General features: G+C 35.6%; 1 protein-coding gene across 2 annotated transcripts in view; it reads right to left on the reverse strand.

The window, feature by feature from the left end:
* The window catches only part of LOC127852257 (transient receptor potential cation channel subfamily M member 2-like), a 42,623-nt gene extending 20,150 nt beyond the window's left edge, over positions 1-22,473 (reverse strand). Inside the window, exons 1-7 of one of the 2 annotated variants that reach the window (XM_052386149.1) lie at positions 21,998-22,473; positions 18,013-18,092; positions 15,746-15,920; positions 15,150-15,330; positions 13,705-13,868; positions 12,812-13,001; positions 12,121-12,325 (exon numbers count right to left, since the gene is read on the reverse strand). In XM_052386149.1, coding sequence (XP_052242109.1) covers positions 12,121-12,325; positions 12,812-13,001; positions 13,705-13,868; positions 15,150-15,330; positions 15,746-15,920; positions 18,013-18,092; positions 21,998-22,102 — 1,100 coding nt within the window. In that variant the 5' untranslated portion in view covers positions 22,103-22,473. Of the gene's footprint in view, positions 1-12,120; positions 12,326-12,811; positions 13,002-13,704; positions 13,869-15,149; positions 15,331-15,745; positions 15,921-18,012; positions 18,093-21,994 lie in introns of both variants that reach the window. The other variant, XM_052386148.1, reaches the window with a different exon arrangement.
* Between the last annotated feature and the right edge of the window lie 1,943 nt (positions 22,474-24,416).

Genomic DNA, 24,416 nt, shown 5'->3' on the forward strand with positions numbered 1-24,416 from the left:
ATACTCGATCATTTTTGTACCAAACTGTTTCAAACTGTAAAAAATCAAACTGTGCTTACATACACATTGGAAATAGACTATTCATTTGTACATTTTATGGATTCTATTTGATTTTCTTTAAGAAGCTGCTCTGTCAAATGCTGGACTTCACACATTCCATGCAGCATTCTGCTGAGCACAACTGACTGCGTGCTTTGTACTCAACAACGAAGCAATTCTGGACCTATAAAGCTCAATCGGGACTGAAACATTAACAATTGTGACTCTGTAATGTTCAACGATAGTGGACTGTAAAGAAACTGCAATTATTGTGAAGAGACTCTGTATTTTTGTAAGCAAAAAGAATATACAGCATAACAAATATCAGGTGAGAAAACAATGTGAAAGAATATTGAAATTAACAATTTGCAATCAGGAATGTCAAATGAATTGTTGATATTAAAAAGGATAGTTCCCAGGCAGCTCTAGACGTTTTTTTCTGTATTTCTATTACTAGTATTAATTCATAAAATGTATGACACAATTAAAAAGCACACTCTGTTTAGAGACCATTGTGTTGTCTCATTGTGTGATGATGACTTTGAGTAATACATTGTACATTAAACAATATCTACTAAGTTGTTTTTAAGTATAAGATTTCTTGTTTATTATATAAATGGATGTTATTTTTTGCTTAAATATAAATGTGCATAATGCAGTGCCAGTAGCACACTTTGCAATATTTTTATTACAAAAGAGTGTGTTGTACACTTGAACTTTTACCTATAATAAATTATCCTTGCCTAAAAATTCATTTGACACACCTGAGACCATGTTGTGTATTACCATTATTATTTTGCACATTATACTGACACTTTGAAAAAATTGTAAATAAGCGAAAAGCAGAAGTTTAGTCTTGTCAACTGTCTCTGATTATTTTTTTGAAGACCATATAAGAAGAGAACGTGTAGGATACGGTGTTCATTTTATTTGATGACTGCTTGTTATTATTTCTTCATAGAAGGCGTACTGGATGAGTGGAGTATTTTTTTTTTGGTTCTACATCTTTGATAAAGTCAACTCATTGACATTTAGTGCCATGACTGAGCGTGTTTTTTAACTAACAAACGGGTGGTATGAACTTACCGAATATATGCAAACTCATAACAGTGTGTCTAATACTACATGTGTTTAGTGCACAGAAACAAGGGCGAGAAGATAAGGGTATAAATGAACATACTGAATGTGCTATTTTGTTTATGAGCTTGAACATACAAAAACTTGACTTTAATCAATTGGGATGTACATGCAGTTTAATAATCGGGTTGTTATTTTATAATCATATTCATGTGGAAACTGCCTCATTCACATGCAATACGCAGCTGTTGTCTATATGTTTAATGCCACATTCCATAATGACTGAATATCTTTACTTTCAAAACATGAAAATGAATTAAATGAAATGAAAATAAACGAAATAATGTAATTAAATTCAGGTGAAAAATATTTGATTATATTTTATTTAAATATGGTTTGGTAAATTATTTACTGGTAAAACAAGTCTTGTTGATAACAGTAAATTCGTGATAATAAGTATGTTGTTGTTTATTTTTTGTCGCACACATAAAGTGACAGGTACACTCATATATTTAGCGTTAAGCTTATGCTGTGGTTCTTCATCATAAACCTAAATTTTTGCTACTAGTATTTTCTTCTTAGCACCAACCTAGTAATGTTCAATTTGTGTATGCCATAAGTCATAGTTTTTACCAACTGTTAATTCCTGAAGATTCAGAAAAATACAATAAGTTTACCACATTTCATGACATAAGCTCTAACAGTGCGGAAGATATGCAAAGAGTATTGTGTCCAAAGCCAAAGGTGATATTTCTGCTCTGTGTAATTTTGCGCAGTGAATGAGGTCTATGCACTTCTTTCAAGATAGACGCAAACACTCCCACAAGCATTGTTGTATTTATATGTTTATTAACATTAATTAAGTACAAAAAGTTTTTCATTTACATATGCAGGGGATACATTTACGTTGTCGATGATTTAGACATGGGACCAAAATAATGAAGTACGGCACCTTTCTTTTTTATGCTTAAGTTAAATAAAATCGTTTTAGAAATAATCTCGCCCTAAAACATAAATGGCATCCCTGCATATGGAAAACATCGATAAAACACAATTTCGCGAGATTTTTTATTATTTTTTTTTAATTCTAACATTGTTTTGAAAAATGGAAACAAAAAAAGAAATACATGTTTAAGAGTTTGAAAACAGTACAAGGGGTTACTATACAAAAAGCATAGCTTCGTAAACTTGTTTAAGATTTAAACACATTATATTTTATTACTTTGCTAAATTACATATTGTTTTGTAAAGAAATTGAATGTTTTGTTGCATGATAAAAAATCACAAATATAATTAAGGACTGAATTGGAATACCTTGCAATCAAGAAGACAACAAGCTAGACTCATTTTGTTCTATAAAATAGTATATAATCATGTTGATGTCAATCCCCTTCACTATCTCACTCCATACATTAGACACTCACGCCATCACCATCACATGGCATACCAAATACAATGTACCACCAAGTACAGCTGATTACCACAAATTTTCGTACTTTACAAGAACAGTTGTACAATGGAACACACTTCCATCTTATGTAGTCAGCGCTGAAACGATCCCTGGATTTAAATCAGTGCTGTCTACATCAGTGTTCCTTCCTTAGATCACATGATTCTGCTTTTATCCTGTTTTTAACCCGACTAATATTCTCACCACATGCACAGTTGTATATGTATATATTTAAGTCTTAAGGGCTTAAGGTGTTAGGTTTTGCACCTTTTTTACCACTGTTGATAGGATTTTCCTGAGTGGATTGAGTAACTCGGGAAACCTATCAATCAATTTCTTTTTAACCCCCCACGCATGGCCATAATGTATCAGTATTGAACATAGCCATTATTATAAAAGAAGAAGAAGAAGATAATGTGCAGACATATATTACCCGTGTTATCTTTAACAAACATCAAATAAGCTTTTGCCCGTAAATTAGGTAGCACCTATTATCATATTAGTGTTGGATTATATGGCTTATATGAAAGCGGAGAGATGGCATTTTAGTTTTCTTTAATAATATAGAATGTACTCTAGTAACGCGATGCATTAAATCATGCCTTTTTATTGAACAATGTACAAATTGGAAACTGTGTCAGTCACTTAAGAGTGTAAATTGTTTCAATTGTGGTGAATTGTTCTTTTACATGTTGACTTTTACTAATTTACGAAGCATTTAAATGCTGACAAATGCTTCATCATACTTGACGTAGGGGTACACATGTTGTAAGTTGAAAATGACAGCTATCTCATTATGTTGTCTATGATTTAGTGAAAAGCATTTAAGTTTTAACAAAACCCTGTGTGTTCTTCTTGGTTGCGTAACCTTTGAAATGCTGATTACATTTTAATTGAGGCATAAAGCGATATTTTGTCTTGTTGCTCTGCTTTTGCATTTATTTGTTGAGAACTATTTCGCGCGGCATACCCGGGAAAGATCACACATAATTGTGATATCTACGGTGGCATAGAGGTGACATTCACTCCTCTTTTTTTAAATTGCACTCCTCTTTTTTCTATCTCGTGGCCACGACTTAGAAACTCGGGATCTCGAGTTAGCTATGTCGTGGCCACGAGATAAAAAAAGAGGAGTGCAAAACTAAATAAAAGAGGAGTGCAATAAAAAAAGAGCGTTGCAGTAAATAAGAGAAGGGTGCATGAAACAAAAGAGGAGAGAATTTCGAGATCTCGAGATCCCGATATAGCTCACTCGTGGCCACGAGTTAGTCAGCCAATCAAATACTATATTGTTCCCTCAAATTAATCAGCCAATGAAAACGTCCTAAAGGCAAGGCTCTGACATAACATAACATACTACTATTAGTTCTACTATTATTACTACTACTACTACTGCTGCTGCTGTTGTTGTTGCTGCTGCTGCTGCTGCTACTACTACTACTACTACTACTACTACTACTACTACTACTACTACTACTACTACTACTACTACTACTACTACTACTTCTACTACTACTAATAATACTGTTATTACTACTACAACAACTACTAATACTACTACTACTACAACTACTACTACTACTACTACTACTACTACTACTACTACTACTACTACAACTACTACTACTACTACTACTACTACTACTACTACTACTACTACCACTACTACTACTACTACTACTATTATTTCTACTATCGCTACTGCTGATACTGCTTCTCCTCCTCCTACTACTACTACTGTAGTAGTAGTAGTAGTAGTAGTAGTAGTAGTAGTAGTAGTAGTAGTAGTAGTAGTAGTAGTAGTAGTAGTAGTAGTAGTAGTAGTAGTAATAGTAGTAGTAGTAGTAGTAGTAGTAGTAGTAATAGTAGAAGTAGTAGTAGTAGTAGTAGTAGTAGTAGTAGTAGTAGAAGTAGTAGTCGTCGTCGTCGTCATAGTAATTGTCGTAGTCGTCGTCGTCGTCCGTCGGTCGTCGTCCGGTCGTCAGTCGGTTGGTCGTCCGTCGGTCGTCCATCGTCCTTCCTCCGGTCGTGGTCCGTCGGTCGTCCGTCCTCCGGTCGTCCGTCGGTCGTCCGTCGGTCGTTCGTCGGACGTCCGTCGGTCTTCCGTCCTCCGGTCGTCCGTCTGTCTTCTGTCCTCCGGTCGTCCGTCGGTCGGTCGTCCGTTGGTCGTTCGTCGTCGTCCGTCGTCGTCCGTCGTCGTCGTCTAAGTTGTAGTCGTAGTAGTTGTAGTAGTAGTAGATATCACAGCGCGAGGTTGGATTCAATTAATTTTATATATTTTGCTCATTTCTTTTAACATATTGCAGGATAAATAGAATAGCAAGTCTCGCCGTGTTAACCACTCTTAAACTCGTCGGATAAATCCACAATAACACTAACATATTATTATCTTTATGATAGACAGAAATAAAACAAACAAAAAGTCAGTATTTACATATCTCTTTGATGTTAAACCTTTTATTTAGCCCTTAAATTTGTTTTGTACATGAAAATAAATGTTTTTTAATTGGCTAAATGTTAATGTATGCTATCTCAACAAATAATGCATCTTCAATTTTATTTAAAATAGGGGTACTTTAAATACTCGCAACTATTTGTTAAAGGAACACTTTTAGTATTGTTTTCTCGCATGAATTTGAATATACATGAGTTTATATACACTAGATTTAAATATGGCATGATAATATATTCAGTTATCAGATGACATTGGTCCTAAATGTTGCCATATTTGCGCAGGTTTTTGAGAGCTGTTTTCAAATTACCCTTACGCTTACTTTTACTAGTTATATTTGTTCGCTAAAAAAATAATGAATATCACCAAGTTATTTATAGAAACATAGTGGTTAAATGTTTTAAGCTTAAGGTCATTTTTGGCATATTTATGTTCTAGAAACATATTTGGCATTTCACTTTTCCAAATTGTACAATAACACCCCTGCATTCTTTAGCTGCACAGATTTCTCACATATAAAAGTAAATTATTTGTTTGGTATTGTATAAGCGTGTGTATGGACATAGTTTTGAGAAGATACAACGGTCTATACCGTTTTTCTACAGGCCTACAACTGACATTTAGCTTTGGACAAACATATTTATCGTGGTCGAATCTGTCCTTCTATTTTCAATAGGGCTGCTATAAATGTAACTTAATTGTCTGTATATCTTATGTAGAAACATCGCATAATTGTTTAAAGTATGCTTATAGACGCCGATAAATGTTAAACCTATTAAATATGCTGAAAACAATAATACTTATATTATTTTTGGCTTTCCTTAATCATGTCGACAGAAGCAAATTTTTTAAGGGGGGGGGGGCATGTCAAGATTTATTAATAGCAGTAGAAACCAACAAATGCATCAGGTCAGCATAAGTTTTTAGTAAAATCTAAACGATTGATACCAAATTGTATAATTATTCTGTGGTAAAGGTGTGAACAGTTGAGTAAGTTAATCACCATACTACGTGCAAAAAGTATACACATTTGGAAATGATCATTGTCCGCTTCAATGGAGTACGGTAATCATGTGGCAAACGTGTGAATAGTTGAGTATGGAAACAAGTTTTTGTAGTGGAGATATTATGTTTGGTTCAGTACTGTAATCCTAACTGTGTTAAGGGATGGAAACTAACGTTTTCACGGGCAACCATCTTAAGCATTTTGGTTTCCCAGCTAAAAACTTCGAGCCCAGTACCATCTGCATGTAGTGTCATGTGTATCTAATTCTGCCTTTGATTTAATACAATAATAGATAACTAAACAACACAATTGCTAACGTGACACATTGTCTGTGTATAATGTTGAAGCATCTCCTTGGCCTTTATATTTGAATATTCTTAAAATAAATAATCCACAGTCACCAGTTTTTGCCCAGCCGGACTACTAACTATTGAATTTGAGTTGCCCAGGTCTAAATCTTCTTGTCCCGAGCACACGGGCAACCACTAATTTCCATTTAAGGTGTTAAATATGTCAAATTTGAAAAGGGCAAAGACCTCATACTGTGACAAGTGTGAACGATTATATGATCACATTGTGGGGGAAAAGGTAAATATCACTTCATTCCTTGGAAAAAGTTTGCAAAGTAAATCTGTAGAAAATTGCGAAAATATTAGTACAGTTATCATTTATTATGTTCAAAAAGTATTATTTAATTTTAAGGAACAAACTGCAAACAGTTGAGCAGCCTCTCTTATCGCGAAGAGATAAGAACATATATATCTTGAATCTGTGGAAAGCTGTAAAAAAAAATTTGGACCATAGTGTGGTATTGGAAAAAGTTAATGCTGTGATAGGTTCACATATTGTTTTGTTCTCCATCAATATAGAGTGAATAGGAATGACATGTTTGTTCAATTTCAAAATACTGTGAAGGCGAATCCCAAACAACTTACATAAATAACAGTTGTAGTGTCGAAGCAACCTCATAAAACAACATCAATAAAATACATACACACGAGCTGTGTTTAATTGTTTCAATGATTTAACAATGACTATATAATATCTGGCGACGAGGAAAACTGTCCACGTACACATCATGGCTACAAACCTACCAAATTTCCCAACATTCGTCATACAGTCTGACGGTGGGCAAACAGAGAACACTGCTGGTGTTCGATGGAAGAAATGGATGGACAAATTTGACAATATGTTACGTGCACTGGACATAAAAGATGACAAACGTAAGAAAGCCGTGTTACTGCATTACTGTGGGGAGGAGGTCTACGACATTTTTGATTCCTTCTCGGACACAGACAAGGGCATTGGTGCCACTAGGGACGAAATTAGCGGCGAAGGAACCGTGAAAGTTCCAGATGAGTATAACAAACTTTGCGAATCGCTTAAGAACTATTTCACACCTAAGCGTAATCTCAGTTTTGAGGTGTACAAATTCAGACAGGCCAAGCAGGAAGCTGGGGAAAGTTTTGATTCGTTCTACACCAGGCTTAGGACTCTTGCAAACACATCAGAGTTTCACAACAAGGATAATGAAATATTATCGCAAATAATCCAGGGCTGCACATCGTCGAGGACGAGAAGAAGAGCTCTTAGGGACAATTATACGCTAAACAAACTCATCGAAGAAGCAAGACCTTTGGAAATTTCGGAGTCACGAGCGGCAGTTATGGAGCACACCAGATCAGTAAACGTTGTTCAGCACGCTCGTATGAACAATTCGCATAGTCACAACACATCTTATAGCAGTACGAAATCTGGTGGATCTCGAGGGCATGGCGTTTTCCGTGGTCGTGGCGCTTGTCGTGGTCGTGGGGCTAGTCGTGGTCGTGGCACATCTGGACGCTCCAGTGGAAATCATGGTCATAGCAGGAGTGAACTATGCCGAAACTGTGGACGAGACAGCAGACACAAAGTGTGTCCTGCACATGGACAGACATGCAGATTTTGTAAAAAAACTCAATCACTATGAAAAAGTGTGTAGGTCTAAACCTCAGCAGGCAAACTTTATAGATGTGAAACAGGGTGAACATTATCAATCGAATTTTAGTGACAATTCGTCCGACGAATCTGTGTTTCATATTAACAGTAAAAACTTTCATGGTGATATTCCATCTGTACATGTTAAAGTTTTCAATACTGATGTTAACTTTTTGATTGACACAGGCGCAAGCGTAAACATTATTAATGAATCAAATTATGAGAAATTAGATAAGAAACCTGTATTGAAACAACCAGTACCATTGATTTTTGCATATGATTCTACTACACCGTTGCCCTGTAAAGGTTATTTTACAGGCAAAATATCATACAAGGGTAAATCTATAAATACTGAGATGTATGTTATTACAAATACTGACTCGAGGCATTCCGGTTGTCTCCTTGGCGCGAAAGCGGCTCAGTCACTGAATTTGATTCAGTTTGCTTTCTCCTCTGTCTCCCCCTCTAGTTCCATTTTAGATCAGTACCCCTCACTGTTCGATGGGAAGATGGGGAAGATCAAAGATGTAGTGGTGAAGCTTCACATTAACTGTGATGTCCCTCCAGTCTCACAGCGTCATAGACGCATCCCCTTCCATGTACGCAAAGATGTTGAAAATGAGCTCAAGCGTCTTGAAGACCTTGATATCATAGAGCCCGTAAGTGGTCCTACACCCTGGGTAAGTCCTGTGGTTATAGTTCCCAAAAGGTCTGCTGGTGTTCGTGTCTGTATCGACATGCGAGAGGCCAAAAAGGCGATTTCCCGAGAGAAACACCCCATGCCGACTGTTGAAGACCTTATGGCTGATTTGAACTCTTCCACTGTCTTTAGCAAGTTAGATCTTTCTAATGCTTACCATCAGTTGGAGCTTGAAGAGTCCAGTCGTTATATTACCACTTTAACAACTCATGTTGGGTTGAGACGATACAAGCGTCTTTTGTTTGGTGTCAATGCTGCCTCTGAAATTTTTCAGAAAATTGTTGCTGACCTATTAGCCGGTATTCCAGGGGCTAGGAATCTTTCTGATGACATCATTGTTCATGGCAAGACCCAGGCGGACCATGATCATGCACTCAAACTCACATTGGACAGACTTAGCAGTTCTGGTGCTAAACTCAACAAAGATAAATGTATCTTTTCTGTTACCAAAATCTGTTCTTTGGCCATGTTTTCAGCAATATGGGTGTGTCAGCCGATCCGGAGAAGATAAAATCTATCGTTGGCCATTCTGAGCCAAAGAACCCAGGTGAGGTACGCTCATTTCTTGGTATGACCCAATACGTCTCTCGATACATACCTCACTATGCCACCATGACAGAGCCTCTAAGGCGACTCACCAGACAAAATGAACCCTGGTCGTGGTCTGAAGAAGCACAGTCTTCCTTTGATAGCCTCAAATCTGCTCTTTCTAGCACTCAAGTAATGGTTTACTTTGATCAAAAGAAGTCCACAGAGATTCTTGTTGATGCGTCCCCTGTTGGTGTAGCAGCCATGCTAATGCAGGAAGGAAAGGTCGTATGCTATGCGAGTCGTGCCTTGACCGATGTAGAGCAACGATACAGTCAACTAGATAGAGAGATGCTTGCGGTTGTCTTTGGGGTAGAACATTTCCATTTGTATATTTTCGCTTCTGAATTCAAGGTGGTCACGGACCATAAGCCGCTTTTGGGCATTGTTCATAGCTGCAAACCTGCGTCTGCTCGAATGGAGAGATGGCGTCTGCGACTGATGCCTTATCAGTTCACACTTGAATACAGACCTGGTAAAGACGAGCTGAACCCTGCTGATTTCATGAGTAGGCATCCTCATGAAAAGCCCACAAGAGATAATGCTGCTGAAGCATATGTTGCTTTTGTAAGCCAGCACGCCGTGCCAAAATCGATGTCTCTGGATGAAGTGCGTGAGTCAACAAGCGGTAGCAAAATCTTACAGAAGGTAATGATTGCAATCCAGACGGGTAGATGGTGGAGTGACCCAGATCTCAATGAGTTTGTACGTTTCAGGAATGAGTACTCTATTTATGACGGTGTAATCCTCAGAGACCATCGCCTTGTCATCCCAGAACCTTTGCATGACAGGGTGGTTGATATAGCTCACCACACTCATCAGGGTATTGTCAAAACAAAACAACTCATTAGGGAAAAGGTTTGGTTCCCAGGCATTGATAAAATGGTGGAGGAGGCAGTAAGGGCGTGTATTCCATGTCAAGCGTCAAATCCCGGTCCTAACAAACGGGAACCCATTTGTCCAACCCCTCTTCCCCCCGGGCCATGGTCTCAAATAAGCCTAGATTTCGCCGGACCTTTCCCATCGGGGCAATATCTTCTCGTTGCAATGGATGAATATTCTCGTTTCCCAGAGGTAGAGATTATCTGTTCTACTTCTGCCAAGACTGTTATCCCACGTCTTAGGTCTATCTTTGCTCGCCATGGATATCCTACTGTGGTCAAAACAGATAACGGTCCCCCGTTTCAGGGTCAAGACTTTGCTGATTTTGCTGAAATCTGTGGTTTCAAGCACAGACGAATAACTCCTTTATGGCCTGAAGCCAACGGATGTGTTGAAAGGTTCATGGGTACTTTGAACAAGTTTATCAGAGCATCTGTTGCAGGCAACCGTGATTGGAAAGCTGAACTTCATAGTTTTCTGATGTACTACAGAGCTACACCTCATTCCTCAACTCAGGTTTCTCCATTTGAATCTCTCACAGGCCGTAAGATGAATGTTGGATTTCCTGATATCCCAAAATCCGAGCAACCCATACCTGTTTCAGCTCGTATGTCTGAGAATGACAGTGCTAGCAAAAACAACATGAAGGCCTATGCAGACAAAAGGAGACATACAGCTATGTCCCCTCTCAAACCTGGCAGTCATGTGTTGGTTAAACAGCCAAAGCTGAACAAGCTTACCCCTCCTTATGATCCCGAGCCATATATTGTAGTTCAAAAGCGTGGTAGTATGATCACAGCCGAGCGCGACGGTCATTTCCTAACACGCAACTCTTCGTTTTTTAGACCAGTGAACGGCGTAGTCCTACCCGATGAAGAGGAACAAAGTAAGACGGATGTGGTAACTGAACCACAAATCCGTATCCCGTTGTCTAGTCTTCGCCCGATACCTAAGCCACAGGCTAGATCACATGAAATCCAAACACCCCCACTTTCATGTGATCCCCCCCCTATCGCTGAGCCATTTCCGCAAACCATTAGTCAGAGCCCGGCGGTCCCTTCAACCCCTAGAAGAAACCCTTCTCGCTCTGTCGGAATGCCTCAGAAATTCAAAGACTATGTTTTGAAGTAAAATACAGGAATGTGTGTTTTTGTTTAAGGTAGTTTCAGTATTGTTCTAAGTATCGGTAATCTAGTCCTAAATTGTTGAAATTGTCATACTAGTCTTTTGATAGATATTTTTGAAAACTTAATCATTCTAGTCATTAGTTAATGGCATATCCTTCGAAGCATTATTTTAAATTGTTGTAAATTAGCCTCAACATTAGTCATTTTGTTTATCATGTTTTTTTCATTTTATGATAATAATTGAACCTACTCTGGCATTAAGTTGTAACAACCTCATTTCACATTATCTTACACTTGTTTATGTCTTTGTTTATTTGTAAGTCTGAAATGATGCATATTTTTTTACATTTCATTTAAGAATCCCTTAAACATTTGATTAAGAAAAATAGTTCTTTGCAGGTTAAGAAGATTTTAATTCAAGGTAGGGAGGAATGTAGTGTCGAAGCAACCTCATAAAACAGTGCCATACTATTAGTGGTTTTATACCTATTTGCAAGTCTCATGATTGGAATTTTTTAGAGTACCGTTTTTGGAAAACACGTTTTTCTTTGTTCTTTTGTTAACATCAATAAAATACATACACACGAGCTGTGTTTAATTGTTTCAATGATTTAACAATGACTATATAATAACAGTTTCAACACATCGGTCTCAAAATCATTTTTCTTATTGCTAGAACTAATGAATACAAATGAACACCAATAAATCTAAGAATGTCGTCAACCTAAATTATATGGCAGCTACGCAAACCTGACCTTCCGTGATAATCAAAATTAATAGTTGATAAAAAAATCATTTATGATAATTAAAGGTTTATAATACTTTTTCTGCTTCTTTCCAGTACGATCCTTGGCTTCAACTTCTTCTTCTTCGGCATTCAGGTAAGCGTAAGCAAGAATGTCGGCTGCTCTGTTCGATCCCTTTATGATCACTGTGGGAGTATTGTTCTGTATGGCATGATGGACAGTCTCAAACGTGTCTGCTCTGCCTCCAAGAACCAGCTGAACAATGGGAACCGATACAGCATCTGAACATAAAGGTCATGTAGAGATATAACATTTAAGTTTGTTTCATGAATGTTTGTGATGGCCGAACTTACCGACACGCAGGCAACATTAATTTTATTATACAGATAAGTTGATGCAAAACAAATTTAAGGGCTAAATAAAAGGTTTAACATCAAAGCGATATGTAAATACTGACTTTTTGTTTGTTTTATTTTTTGAAAGTTTGCAACTATTTATTCATAAGAATATATTTATGAACGCCTGCCACATTGAAACCTGCTCTATTACATAGACAAACCTATTTTGCTCATAACAACAGGTATTGTTTTAATCGTTTGACTATTTCATATGAATGTAATGGAGGTTTCATTAAACTTTCATGTATCAGATAATAATTCCTTCAGAAAAGAAACAAATTTTCACATGTAGCAAACAAAACAAGCCAATGTCAATCAAATTCCATCAAGGGTATTTACGAATTTGAGGAAAACACACTCAAAACTTACTTTCCCCAGTCTCCGTCTTCATGTGAGCAATCTCCTTCTCAAGTTTAGAACGGAATGGAATTTCCACATCAAACTTGTGTTGTGTAGCATTGTCCACGAGGATGAAGTGCGAGTGGTTTGGGTCAAGGAAGATTTCGTTTGGTTTCTGCTCTTTTTCTATCTTGTAGTTTGCGGGCCTGAGACCTTCACTCTGAAAAGGGGAAAGTTGCATTTATAAGTGATAATAATCCAAACAGACAATCAATACCAGGACTTTAAAAGCTTAACTAATTTCACATATATGTTCAGCTACTTTTAGGAAGACAGATAAAGTGCAATGTTTGTTTTCAGAAATAGTACCATACAATCAATGTTCACAAGACAAGACAACACACAAAATCGCTGCTATAGAACCACTTTAATTATGTCTTCTGTACATGTTTATCCTTTTGAAAGCTTGTGGCATGCAGTTAGCCGCCCAGAGACCATTTGGATTTATAACAAACGTTTACAGCGAAAACTAGTGTAAATTATGATCGTATTAAAGAACGAAAATTTATAAAGTATGAATTTTAACTATCTCTTTTATAACACTCTAAAAATATTATTATTTTGTTTAAATGTACATTTATTATTAGAATCCATCCATGGCAAAACATGCAATACATTCTTACATTACACGTTTTTTATTTTGACAAAGAAGACAATCAAGTGTGGATTTTTATGGGCATATCATCATGTTTAAGAAATAAAACATTTATTGGAAATGACCACTGAAGTTCACATGCTAAAACTTAACATATTAAAATTGTTACAAATAAATGTTCATGTACAAAATAATTCATAAAGTATTCATAGTAGAAAACTAAACCCCATAATGGTCATTTGTACATAAGACATTGAAAATAACACACATTCTCCTCAATGAGCGACTCCTTGTTCTGAATGCAGCCCCAGGGCGCTATTCCAATGGCGATGACCGGGTTCGTGGACGTAGAAGCGAACCTAAACTCCTTCACTGCCTCCCCCACGCCACGACCCACACCAGCGTGTATCCCTCCTGTCACTATCCAAGCTCCTTTTAAACGAGGCAATGACAGGGCTTTTACATACACATCAATTTGTAGACACCAGAAGTTGGAAATTCCATATTCTGGTATAAGATGTTTGGTATATTTTGATAAATAGACTAATACGTAACGGGGTACTGTTAACGCTTCTGCTTTTATCTCTGTATTCAACAAAAATCACTTACAGAGGTCAAAATATTTAATATTTCCTATTTAATCAAAACCATTTGACCCCTCAGGCATAGCCATTTCTGACCAAGGGCACAATTCGAGCAGACTATAAAGAGTAACACTAAAGAATGATACATTTTAAATCTGAGAGCTTTTGGCCTCGTTGTTTGAAAAGAAAAGTTTTGCCAGCGATTTTATACGGTGTACATAGTTTTTACTCTATAAGCTTTCTTTAACAAAAAACAGTTTGTAGAGTACCACAATCGGATGTTACAACCAAATATTCAACAATGTTGGCCTAGGGTTTCATTTGTGTGTGTTTTTTCACTTTACAATGCATTATTCAATTCTGGTGACCTATCTTCAGTCAATGTGGCGATTTTTATAACTTCGAAATATATTCACAAACGGATGACTAAATAGTGTGAACTTTCATGATTTTTTTTTGGAAATGCTGGATTAGAAAACCTTGACGACAGATGCAAAAACGTTCTTTCAAATAAATATCAAGCGATACTAACCTAACCCTTAAATAGCAATTTTATTGCATTTTAACACTGAATTGCGCAATATTATGTGGCTTACAAAATTTGTTTGATACAGACACACGTACGACGAAAAAAAATGCCACAAAAAGGGCACCATGGGCACGTTTTGCTGAAGTGAACTGAAATATTATATAATTGTATTTTAACATTTAACTCAAAGCGTTTGAACGCTTAAAGACTGTTTTTTCAACGTAAGGTTATGTCTAGATATTAACATATTTTCGAGAAAAACTACTTTTCTGACATATTTCTTTAAAGTCAGATAATTTATTGGTGACAAGTTGCTAATTTTTTATTACCTTTTACATGTTAAGATAGTATAACATGTAAATGATTCCACAATGCAGAGCAATCAACAGAATATCAATAAAATGTATGTGCAAGATTGACCTTAAGAGAATAGTGTGTGGTCAGTTCTCTAACCATCTCAATGATATTGAAAGCAGTGAAACAGGGGAGGTCACTGCGCTAGTATGAGGTCAAAAGCGATACACGTTTGAATTTGTGGCACTAAAGACTACGGTTATCGCGGGTGTCTACAAACGCAAGCATAATTTCTCACAATCCTACCTGTGGTGAGAGAGATCTTCATGAGACCTCGCCTCAAGGTGTCACGAAGTCGCTTATCTAGCATGAAGTTGTTTGCGCCCCCAGTGACTGAAATTAGCAGTGTGGGCTTGTCGAGACCCCACACGCTCATTATCAACTCCAGCATGCGACTCATCTTTGTATCCACGTCCACACGGATGTACTGTTTGCCGACAATGTAACAAATGTGATACTCATCTTTTGTTAACATGTCAGGGGCATACATTAAACTGGGCTCTCTCTCTCTGGCTCAACATTTGGCAAAATTCATTTGACTAAATTGTTAAAATGTGTCTTATTACATGTAAGCCAAAGGTCTTGAGTACCTCGCTGTCGAGATATGGAATCACATGACATACTATTTAATTTGACGTCTGCAAATACTTACATCGATGCTGAAGTAAGGGAGTGCAACAAAACTGGAGAAAAAATTGCTTGGCAATAATAATCATTATTTTAACTTGTTTGAAATTGGCTTCATTCGATTTTGATTTTAGTGTTTCATGTGACGTTCTTTTCTTTTTTGCCAAACGACTATCTGTGATTTCAGCACATTGATTGGTATAACATTCACGTACCTTTCCAATGTTGCCTCCGTATCCAACAAACTCGATCTCTCCAAAAGCATTTGTCATTTTCTGTTTGGAATGCTTCTTGTAATCCCAATTCATGTTGGGACCAACGGGTTTGTCCTTTGCACATTCACTGTGCTGGCTTAGCTTGTAGGCACACTTGCAGCTTTCACCTCCTTTACTGATAAAAACAAATAATTGAACAGGCTAGTTAAATGTCGATCAAGAGATTTGAAGGGCTTAGATCACCAGAAATGTGATTATTACACATTAAAGTGATACATTAAGTAAAAAAATTACCATGACCAATCAGTTAATTTTCATAGTTAATTTTCACAAAACTCTGAAGCTAAGAATTAAACAAAACAATTTGATTTAATTATGTTGCTGAAAAGGCAACACAGCTCAGTTGCGACCGGTAGACAAACAAGACAGTTTATCCAGTATTTGTATATTGTCAATAACTTATGCGAATACATGAATATGTACGAACACACTCGTTAAATAATAATGTTAAGGGCATATAGGGCAAGTTTAATGTTTTATAGACCATTCATATTTTTAAAATTTAGAATTAGCTTTTTATATATGTTAATTGATGAACATAATCGGTCTAACGTTAAAGTTTACGAAACAAAACACTCAAGACTGCGATAAGATTATCTTGCCAAACCAACATCCTTTTCATTTCAAAACAGGAAGTGCACTTACTTTTAACACACGTGTTTTTTCCGTTTGAACAATACATGAAATGTGTTTTGCTTTATGTTTCAAAACAATGAAATAAAAAAAATGACGAAATCGGATTTCTACATGTAAACAACATCTCAATAAAGACTAACAATATAATAATATTTAACTTCTACATTAACGGAATAATTTCATCATATTATGCACAGTTATTTCATCACAACAACCAAGTCAATTCACCTAAACACACTGTACCTCAAAGCCAAACTCTCTATAGTCCGAAATCCTCTAAATTACGAACAGATGCTCTTGTCCCGTTTTCCCCTATATATTTGAATGCAAATTAGCAACAAGTCAGAAAATAATAAACAAGGTATCGACTTAGGAGCTAACCAACTGCGCTATCCTGATTGGTAAATAACCCTGTCCAACTAATAGATATAGAAAATAGAAAATCAAAATTATGACATTAAAATGCAAACATTAAAAGGGCTAAACAATCAATCCCAAATGATAAACATATATAACAAAATGCTTATTAATGTTGTTCACAGAAGCAGCCTATTTGGTGGCCTTTTTATTGACCTCGTCCCTTTCATGGGCGAAATAAAGCGGTCTCTTAGATGTTCCGATAACAGACAAAGTCATGTGAAGCGGTTCATTGCTTTGTTTCAATGCACACATTTGCCTCGGTAAACCGAAAAGGGTGGGAAATTACGCAAAACACAACAACAGTTGAACAATTATCGATTTGTAGGCCCCGCTTTGGGACTCGGACCACCTAAAGCGATACCTATGGAAACAGTTTGACACTATATTGCGACTCTATATAAAAATGTATAGTTTATAGTTACATGAAATTGAATTTCATATACATCTATTTAAAAAACAATAGTTATACTTTCTAACTATTTTTAAATTTAACAATTATTTGTGGTTTTACATTTACTCTACTTATGCTTTAAAAATGTTATGCACATTACAATATTGTATAATTTATAATGTTCACACATAAATGTGTATAAAATCTTTTTTTTAAAAAAGTAAAGACACTGATCACATTAATTATTATCCATGTACGTGTTCAGAAACCTCATATTTCCTTAATTCTTAGGTCCCGAACAAATGACGATGAAGTTTACGTTTACGTTATTTTCGGCATGATACTCAAGTCTATAGCGTTTTATAATTAATTTAAATAGTAATTATGTAACAAATAATTGCATTATTGTTATAATATAACATATTGAAATAAATCTGAAGGACATGGTTTATTGCGGTTCCCTTTAAATCTTAGTAAAGTACACCTTCCTGAAAACCGGTCATTTGGTCCGGTCGAGTTTGTGCTTGGTATAACGGGTTTTCACTCGATCCAATCCAGAACTACAACTATATACATTGATCACAATCTAAATTCATCATCAAAACCAAATCAAAACCAAATCATATAATAAGTGAATCCAAATAAAAAACATCACAGCAATCATATAATAATACCACTTTAGTCAAATTCAACACAACAACATAATTCAATCCAAGCAACTAATTCTATCAAAGCTACCTAATCATTTCACCACACTTACTCAGAAGGATCAGGTATAAAATAAGAACACTCCCGCATTTTGATATGCGTTCGGATCCATCTCGTCTCCTCGTCCATGTTCTGAAATTACAAGCAAAAAGATTCAATAGACGTCAACAAATATCCGATTGTATTATATATAACAACAAGTTTTTTTTAGAAAAATTGAATAGTTATGGCCCTACCATTACTGTTTCTAAAATATAACGATAGGTCAAGAGGTCGATCACGTGAGACTGGACGACGCTAAAGGTTCTAAGCAGGTTTTCGTTTGTGTCCATGGCACTACTATAACTTAACTGAGATATCATAAGAACAAACGCACTAAGCAATTATGATGAAGTTTGGGCGAAACATGTTACTTCTTAAGTTGCCACAACATTCCACTATAGCTATGTAATGAACAGCACTATCCACTTGCTGTCAAAACAGACCAGAATCATTTTCAAATTAATCTTAAAATAATTGAAGCAAAGATTTCGATACAGTTTAATGAATATAGGTAAAAATGACTCTTAAAATGTTGACAACTTTTTAATGTAGTCATATTTTTTTAAATGCCCCGCCTCCTTGAGCCAATGTTTTTAAACGGACATAAACCATTTTGTAATTCCGCTAACATGTCAATTGAACAAACGTTCTGAGCAGGTTTCGTGAGGGTTGGAACAAAAATGTGAATTCTAGAGTCACTTTCTATCATCAACACCGGAAATAGATTACCAGCGAAGCGAAAGTAAACAAACCAACCATGTAGTGCAGTCAGTATTTACCTAAAATATCTAATAATAACTCGCTCCTGGATAACCAGTGCGTGTTAGGCATCTTACAGAAAGAGTGATCTGTTTTAAAATGTGTATCTATCTTTCAATTCGTATTGATGAAGCGCTATTTACACAAATTTATGACTGCTTGGTACCGGGTTGAAATTGGAACTACTCGAAGAAACAGCTTTTCTTTCATGATTACATGGTTTGCCATCGGGTATGGAGTTGATTTCCTATTCCTATATGCAATATATACAATCTTAACGCTATTTATTGTCTTGGTTTGATTATTGTTCGTGGAAATCTATTAAATTAAAATAACTGTAGTGTATGGCGAATAGTTGTTTATGGCAAAAGTCGTGTACGGTGAATAGTTAAAGTCATGTACGGTGAATAGTTGCAGCGTATTGTCCAACGTTGTCATTGTGTACACACCGGTCTTACTGACAATAACGTAGTGACGTCACCATCTATGTATAGAATGCAACGTTGTCGCAAATAAAAATGATTTTAAGAGGAAGAAAATATTTTTTCAATGTACATATATGTTCTTAAAGGCGGACTTTTGCCCGATTTAATGATGTATAAATCTTAATTTTAAACTTTGTTTTTGCCCCCGAATAAATACGCAAACACAGCACATGTGCTGACTTTGCGGTTGAACGCTACAACGCTGTGAACAGAAAGTCAGCCAACTTCCAATAATTACACGAGTTGAATATAAAATCCTGATTGCAATCCACTTGTAAGTATATATTTTATCGATTCATCTTGATTTTGAAACATAACTACGATGAAATACACTAGAGTCGTATATATGGTTTATTCAAGATACATTAGACATTACAGTCCATGAGTACACATGTATGTCGAATATATTTATACAAACAAAATGCATGCAAGTGACATGATTGATCATATTCAAACTATATTATGTTCTATACATACATTGTTAAAGGGATGCATGTATTTCAACATAATGTTAACATAAATAGCGCTATTGACAGCGAGAAGTCAACTTTTCTGACATGTAACTTACTCAAAATAATATTTAAAGACATTTCTTTGAATAAATGCTTTGTGAACATAATTTGCTAAATTTCTGTTAATTGTTTGGTTATCAGATTGCATTAACTCTATAAATTTTGGAATATTTGGTCTTTTCCAGTAATATTGCTTTATGTATTTTTTTCTAATATCATTGTATAAGGAACATTCAAACAAAAAATGAAATTCATCCTCCAAGACATTGCAATGTTGACATTTTCTTTCCTGGACTAGTATAGATTCTGGTTTATGCCATCTGCCTGACTCTATTTCTAATCTATGAGAGGATACTCTTAGTCGGCACAGACTAAACCTAAACTTATCAATAGTAACATCATTTAAATAAGGCTGGAATTCAAATTTACAAAAAAGATTATAACTTACTGCGCTTGATGAATTACTCAGTTCAGACATCCAATTTTGTATAAAACCATCATTTAATCTGGATTTAACAAGAGATAAAAAGCACTGATCATCAACTACTCCTTGGTTTATCCATGCATAATGTAATCCCAAGGACTGCAACAAGTTACAAACAGATTTAGCCCATGTGTGCATATTTGGTTTAATTATCAAACAGTTACACATATGTAAATATATACACTTAACATATTTATGGTTTTCTTACTGGGTAATTCTTACGTGAATGTGTATCTAATCGTATAAAACTAGAATACGGACTGAACAATGGTCGATCGATGTTTCATACCACCGCATTGATATCTGTCTGATCTATAGAGAATAACAGGTTACTGTCTCATCTTTTGTAATATATCAGGTAAGGCTTAGGATACTATATCGGCGAGGCTTGCCGAGCTGTTATTTTATCCGCGCCGAGCCTGATATATTACAAAAAGATCAGGCAGTAACCTGTGTTTCTGTTAATAGCGATTTTTTTCATTATTTCTTTAAAACCGGGGACGTAGAGGTATTTATTTACCGAAAAACAGGTTAGTGTCTGATCTGTTTGTAATATATCAGGCTCGGCACGAATAAAATAACGGCTCGGCAAGCCTCGCCGATATATTATTCTAAGCCTTGCATGATATATTACAAAAAGATCGCACAGTAACCTGTTATTTTCTATGTAGCAGGTGCCCGTAAAACAAAGCTTTTTTAAAATATCAACAATGCATCAGACGTATTCTTTGGCAATAAACGGTCTTGTCGTAAAGAATATACGTGTATTTATTTGTTCTATACCAAGATGGTCACGTATTTGCGAAATTTTCATTTATTTTCCCTTACAAACTCAAAAATATGTGCCGTACACAATTTAATTTTATTTTGCTATACGCCGTACACGTCAGGTTCTATTCGCCGTGCACAACGAAGTTTATATTTTAGCCAAACATTTCCATACTAACTTGATTTTTGGGCTGAAGCTGGCAAAAACCGATAGTTTCTACAATTCTGTTTTCACACCATTGAAAAATTCGGCAACATTATTATATTTTCCTCTGACAAAAGGAAAAAAGATGTTCCAATGAACTTAATTTTCGGTACCAGGTAGCTGATGATTGATCTATTTTAACACTCGTATGTATTAAGAAAGAACTCCCAACTATTTACAATATTAGTTCGATTTGTCCACTATTAATTTGTAACACAGTTTTTTTTAAAACGTTCGCGATAAAAATGGTAAACTGTATTCTTTTCACGAGCACTACCTCTTGCGTGATGTTAAATTTCGCTTCGCTGGTTATCTATTTCCGGTGGTGATGATAGACAGTGAGAGTGTTCTCAAGGTTTTATTATAATAAAAACTGGCACGTCCCCCGGCAGCAATTATTGCCAACGGACCAGACAATTTTCCCAACTTGTCCCAGATTTCATAAGAACGAATGTTATTCACACATTTCACAATGATTGGGCAAAACATGTGTCTAGAGTGTTAATAAGGTTTCACTATCGCGATGTAAAGAAAACGGACATAGTGACCTATTGTATTAACCCAACCATGCTTCTAACCCTGCCGAGATACCAGTATGACAATATGTCGGTCAATAAATGTGGCTTGTAGAATGTTCACAAGTAATATGTTGACGACAGACAACGGACGGCACATGAGGCACGACGAACGTCGGACAAAAGGTGATCACAAAAACTCACTAAGGCTAAAATATGTGTATACAGAATGTAAACATGAATATTTAAATATCTATAACAAACCACTGAATGAAATTTCTTCATTTCTGCCAAGACGCCTCGGAATTTTTCCTGCATCGAAAGACTTCTCTCATAACTTGACTCATTTGAGTCAATTCTATCTGACTCCATCCTTATTGTATTTATCACGAATAAATAATTCAGTAAATAGAAGGTCCCTTGGTGTTTGATTGCATTAATTTATTTTATTTCATAGTATACAAACTTAACATTGCACATAACACAGATGAACGTTTACTGTGACAGTTGAAAACAAAGCACTTCTTTACATAAATTTAAGCTTTCATCTGCATGACACAATAACAGCATATCATGCTACACAAGCTTATTACTAAACACCATGTTCCTATTCTAGTTTACATTGGTTTTAATGCGTTGAAAGAGCATATACAATTAACGCATACATAGTCAATACGACACTTAAAATGGTTAATGAAACAACAGTGTTTATCCATCACGTTAATACTACGCGAAATCTGTAAGTGCGACAGCCTTTACGAGAAGTAAGTATTGCACACTTGACTGGCCAGCACACATTAATTGCTATTTATAGGAACAATTTGAAATGTTAACTTGGTTTAAAACAAACAGTGTTAGCCTATCTAAATGTAAGCAATACTTATCATTTCGAACTTAAATTAAAAATATATACCTACATAATATGTTGTCAGTATTTTACTGTGCATGCGTTCGATGTATTTTCCCAGTTGATTGTGAATGTATTAGTATACAACCACTAGTTATTGGAGTATGTTGCAAGTATATTGTCTGCCTAATACCAGATCTGGAAACATTATTACAATAATCAAGCATTGAAGTGGCAGATAATTTAACCCTGAGTGAAGTATTTCATTATGACGTATATAATAAATATCAGGCCTTTAACATTCACAAAGAAATCGTTATGACAACAGGCTGATTATACGCATCAGTTTTTGACATACCTGTACCCAAATATATGCAACCCGACGTTCATGCCACGCTTCGTCTATTTTCGCGACAATATTTTCTTATACAGTATAACTTATATTCTTATAACTGTACAGTAATTTTCTAAACTAAACTGTAACATAAATACTTCGACAGATGATATAAGTGCGAACATTAAATAAATTACTAACTCCATTTATTTTGTGGCGAAACTTTCTCAATATTTACATAAAATATGTTTGTCTCCGCTGAAAATGCGTTGTTCTGGAACTATCAATACTTGCAACTGAAATATCATCAAGTGTGACCTTGTTAAACTGTTTTGTTGCTTTATTATGATGGAACATTACTGGACTGTATAGAAAATTCAATTATTATAACGAGTCTACGTCTGTATGTGTGTATGCAAAAGGTAATAACGGCATAAATAATATCAGATGTTCAAATACTGTGAAAGAAAAGTGAAATAAACAGCTTTTTTATAGATGTATGTCAACCAGTGCGTTTGAAAAAAAAAGTAATGTACAGGTAATGATCAAAATGCATGCAATAAGCAAGAAAGCACACTCAGAAAATTACCATGATTGTGAAGATGATGACATGGATTGAGAAATTGCACTTTTAAAAAGAAGCAATTACCATGGTAGCTTGTTTTCTTTTAAGATTTCTTCTTTATTGCATAGTCGGCTGTTGTTATTGTACGATGATAAAGTTGTTTATTAAATTTGCATGATTGTGAAATCGTTCAATTGCAAGGGAATGTTGTGCTGCTTCATACACTTTTACAATCCCCGAATAAAAAAATACACATCATGCTGTTTTATTTTTTAATCAGTGTTACAATAGCAATAGTTAAAATCATGTTTTAATTTCTGAGGCTTTAGATATTTAACCACCAGGGCGCACAATTTAAGAACACAAACTCTTACAGTGTGGAAGACATGCAGATAGAATAGTGTCCGTAGTTTCGCAAATGTATGACTTTACGCAGTCCATGATGGATATGCCATACTTTTGAGATGGAAGTAAACACTCCAGTAAGAATTGTTAATTAAAGTTTAATTACTAATATTAAATAAATGAAATTCGTTATCGATTTATATGGAGCGTTTTTATTTCATTTAAATCTGTCCTTAAAATGAAAAAGTACAAAATCCGGCAACTTGTTTAAAGTTTAAAAAAAGTGAATCGAATTTGCTTTTGGAAATAATTTGCCTTCATAAACAATTGAATTCTATTCCTGCATATGTAAAAGATAAATAAACACATTTGTAATAATAAAATAAAAAAATGACAGTTTGAAAATTATTCATTTTTTCCGCGGACTCTAACTTAGCATATGCAAATTTTGTCAAAATAGCTTGCAGTAATCCGTTTCTGGCATAGGGTTGAACGATGGCATTATCAATGTCAATCCTCGGTAAACACACACTTGTAGAAATAGATCAAATGTTGTTGGGGCAGCGATTTGATTATGCCCAATACGTTGTCACGA

The sequence above is a fragment of the Dreissena polymorpha genome, chromosome 12, assembly GCF_020536995.1.
Source record: "Dreissena polymorpha isolate Duluth1 chromosome 12, UMN_Dpol_1.0, whole genome shotgun sequence".
NCBI classification, from domain to species: domain Eukaryota; kingdom Metazoa; phylum Mollusca; class Bivalvia; order Myida; family Dreissenidae; genus Dreissena; species Dreissena polymorpha.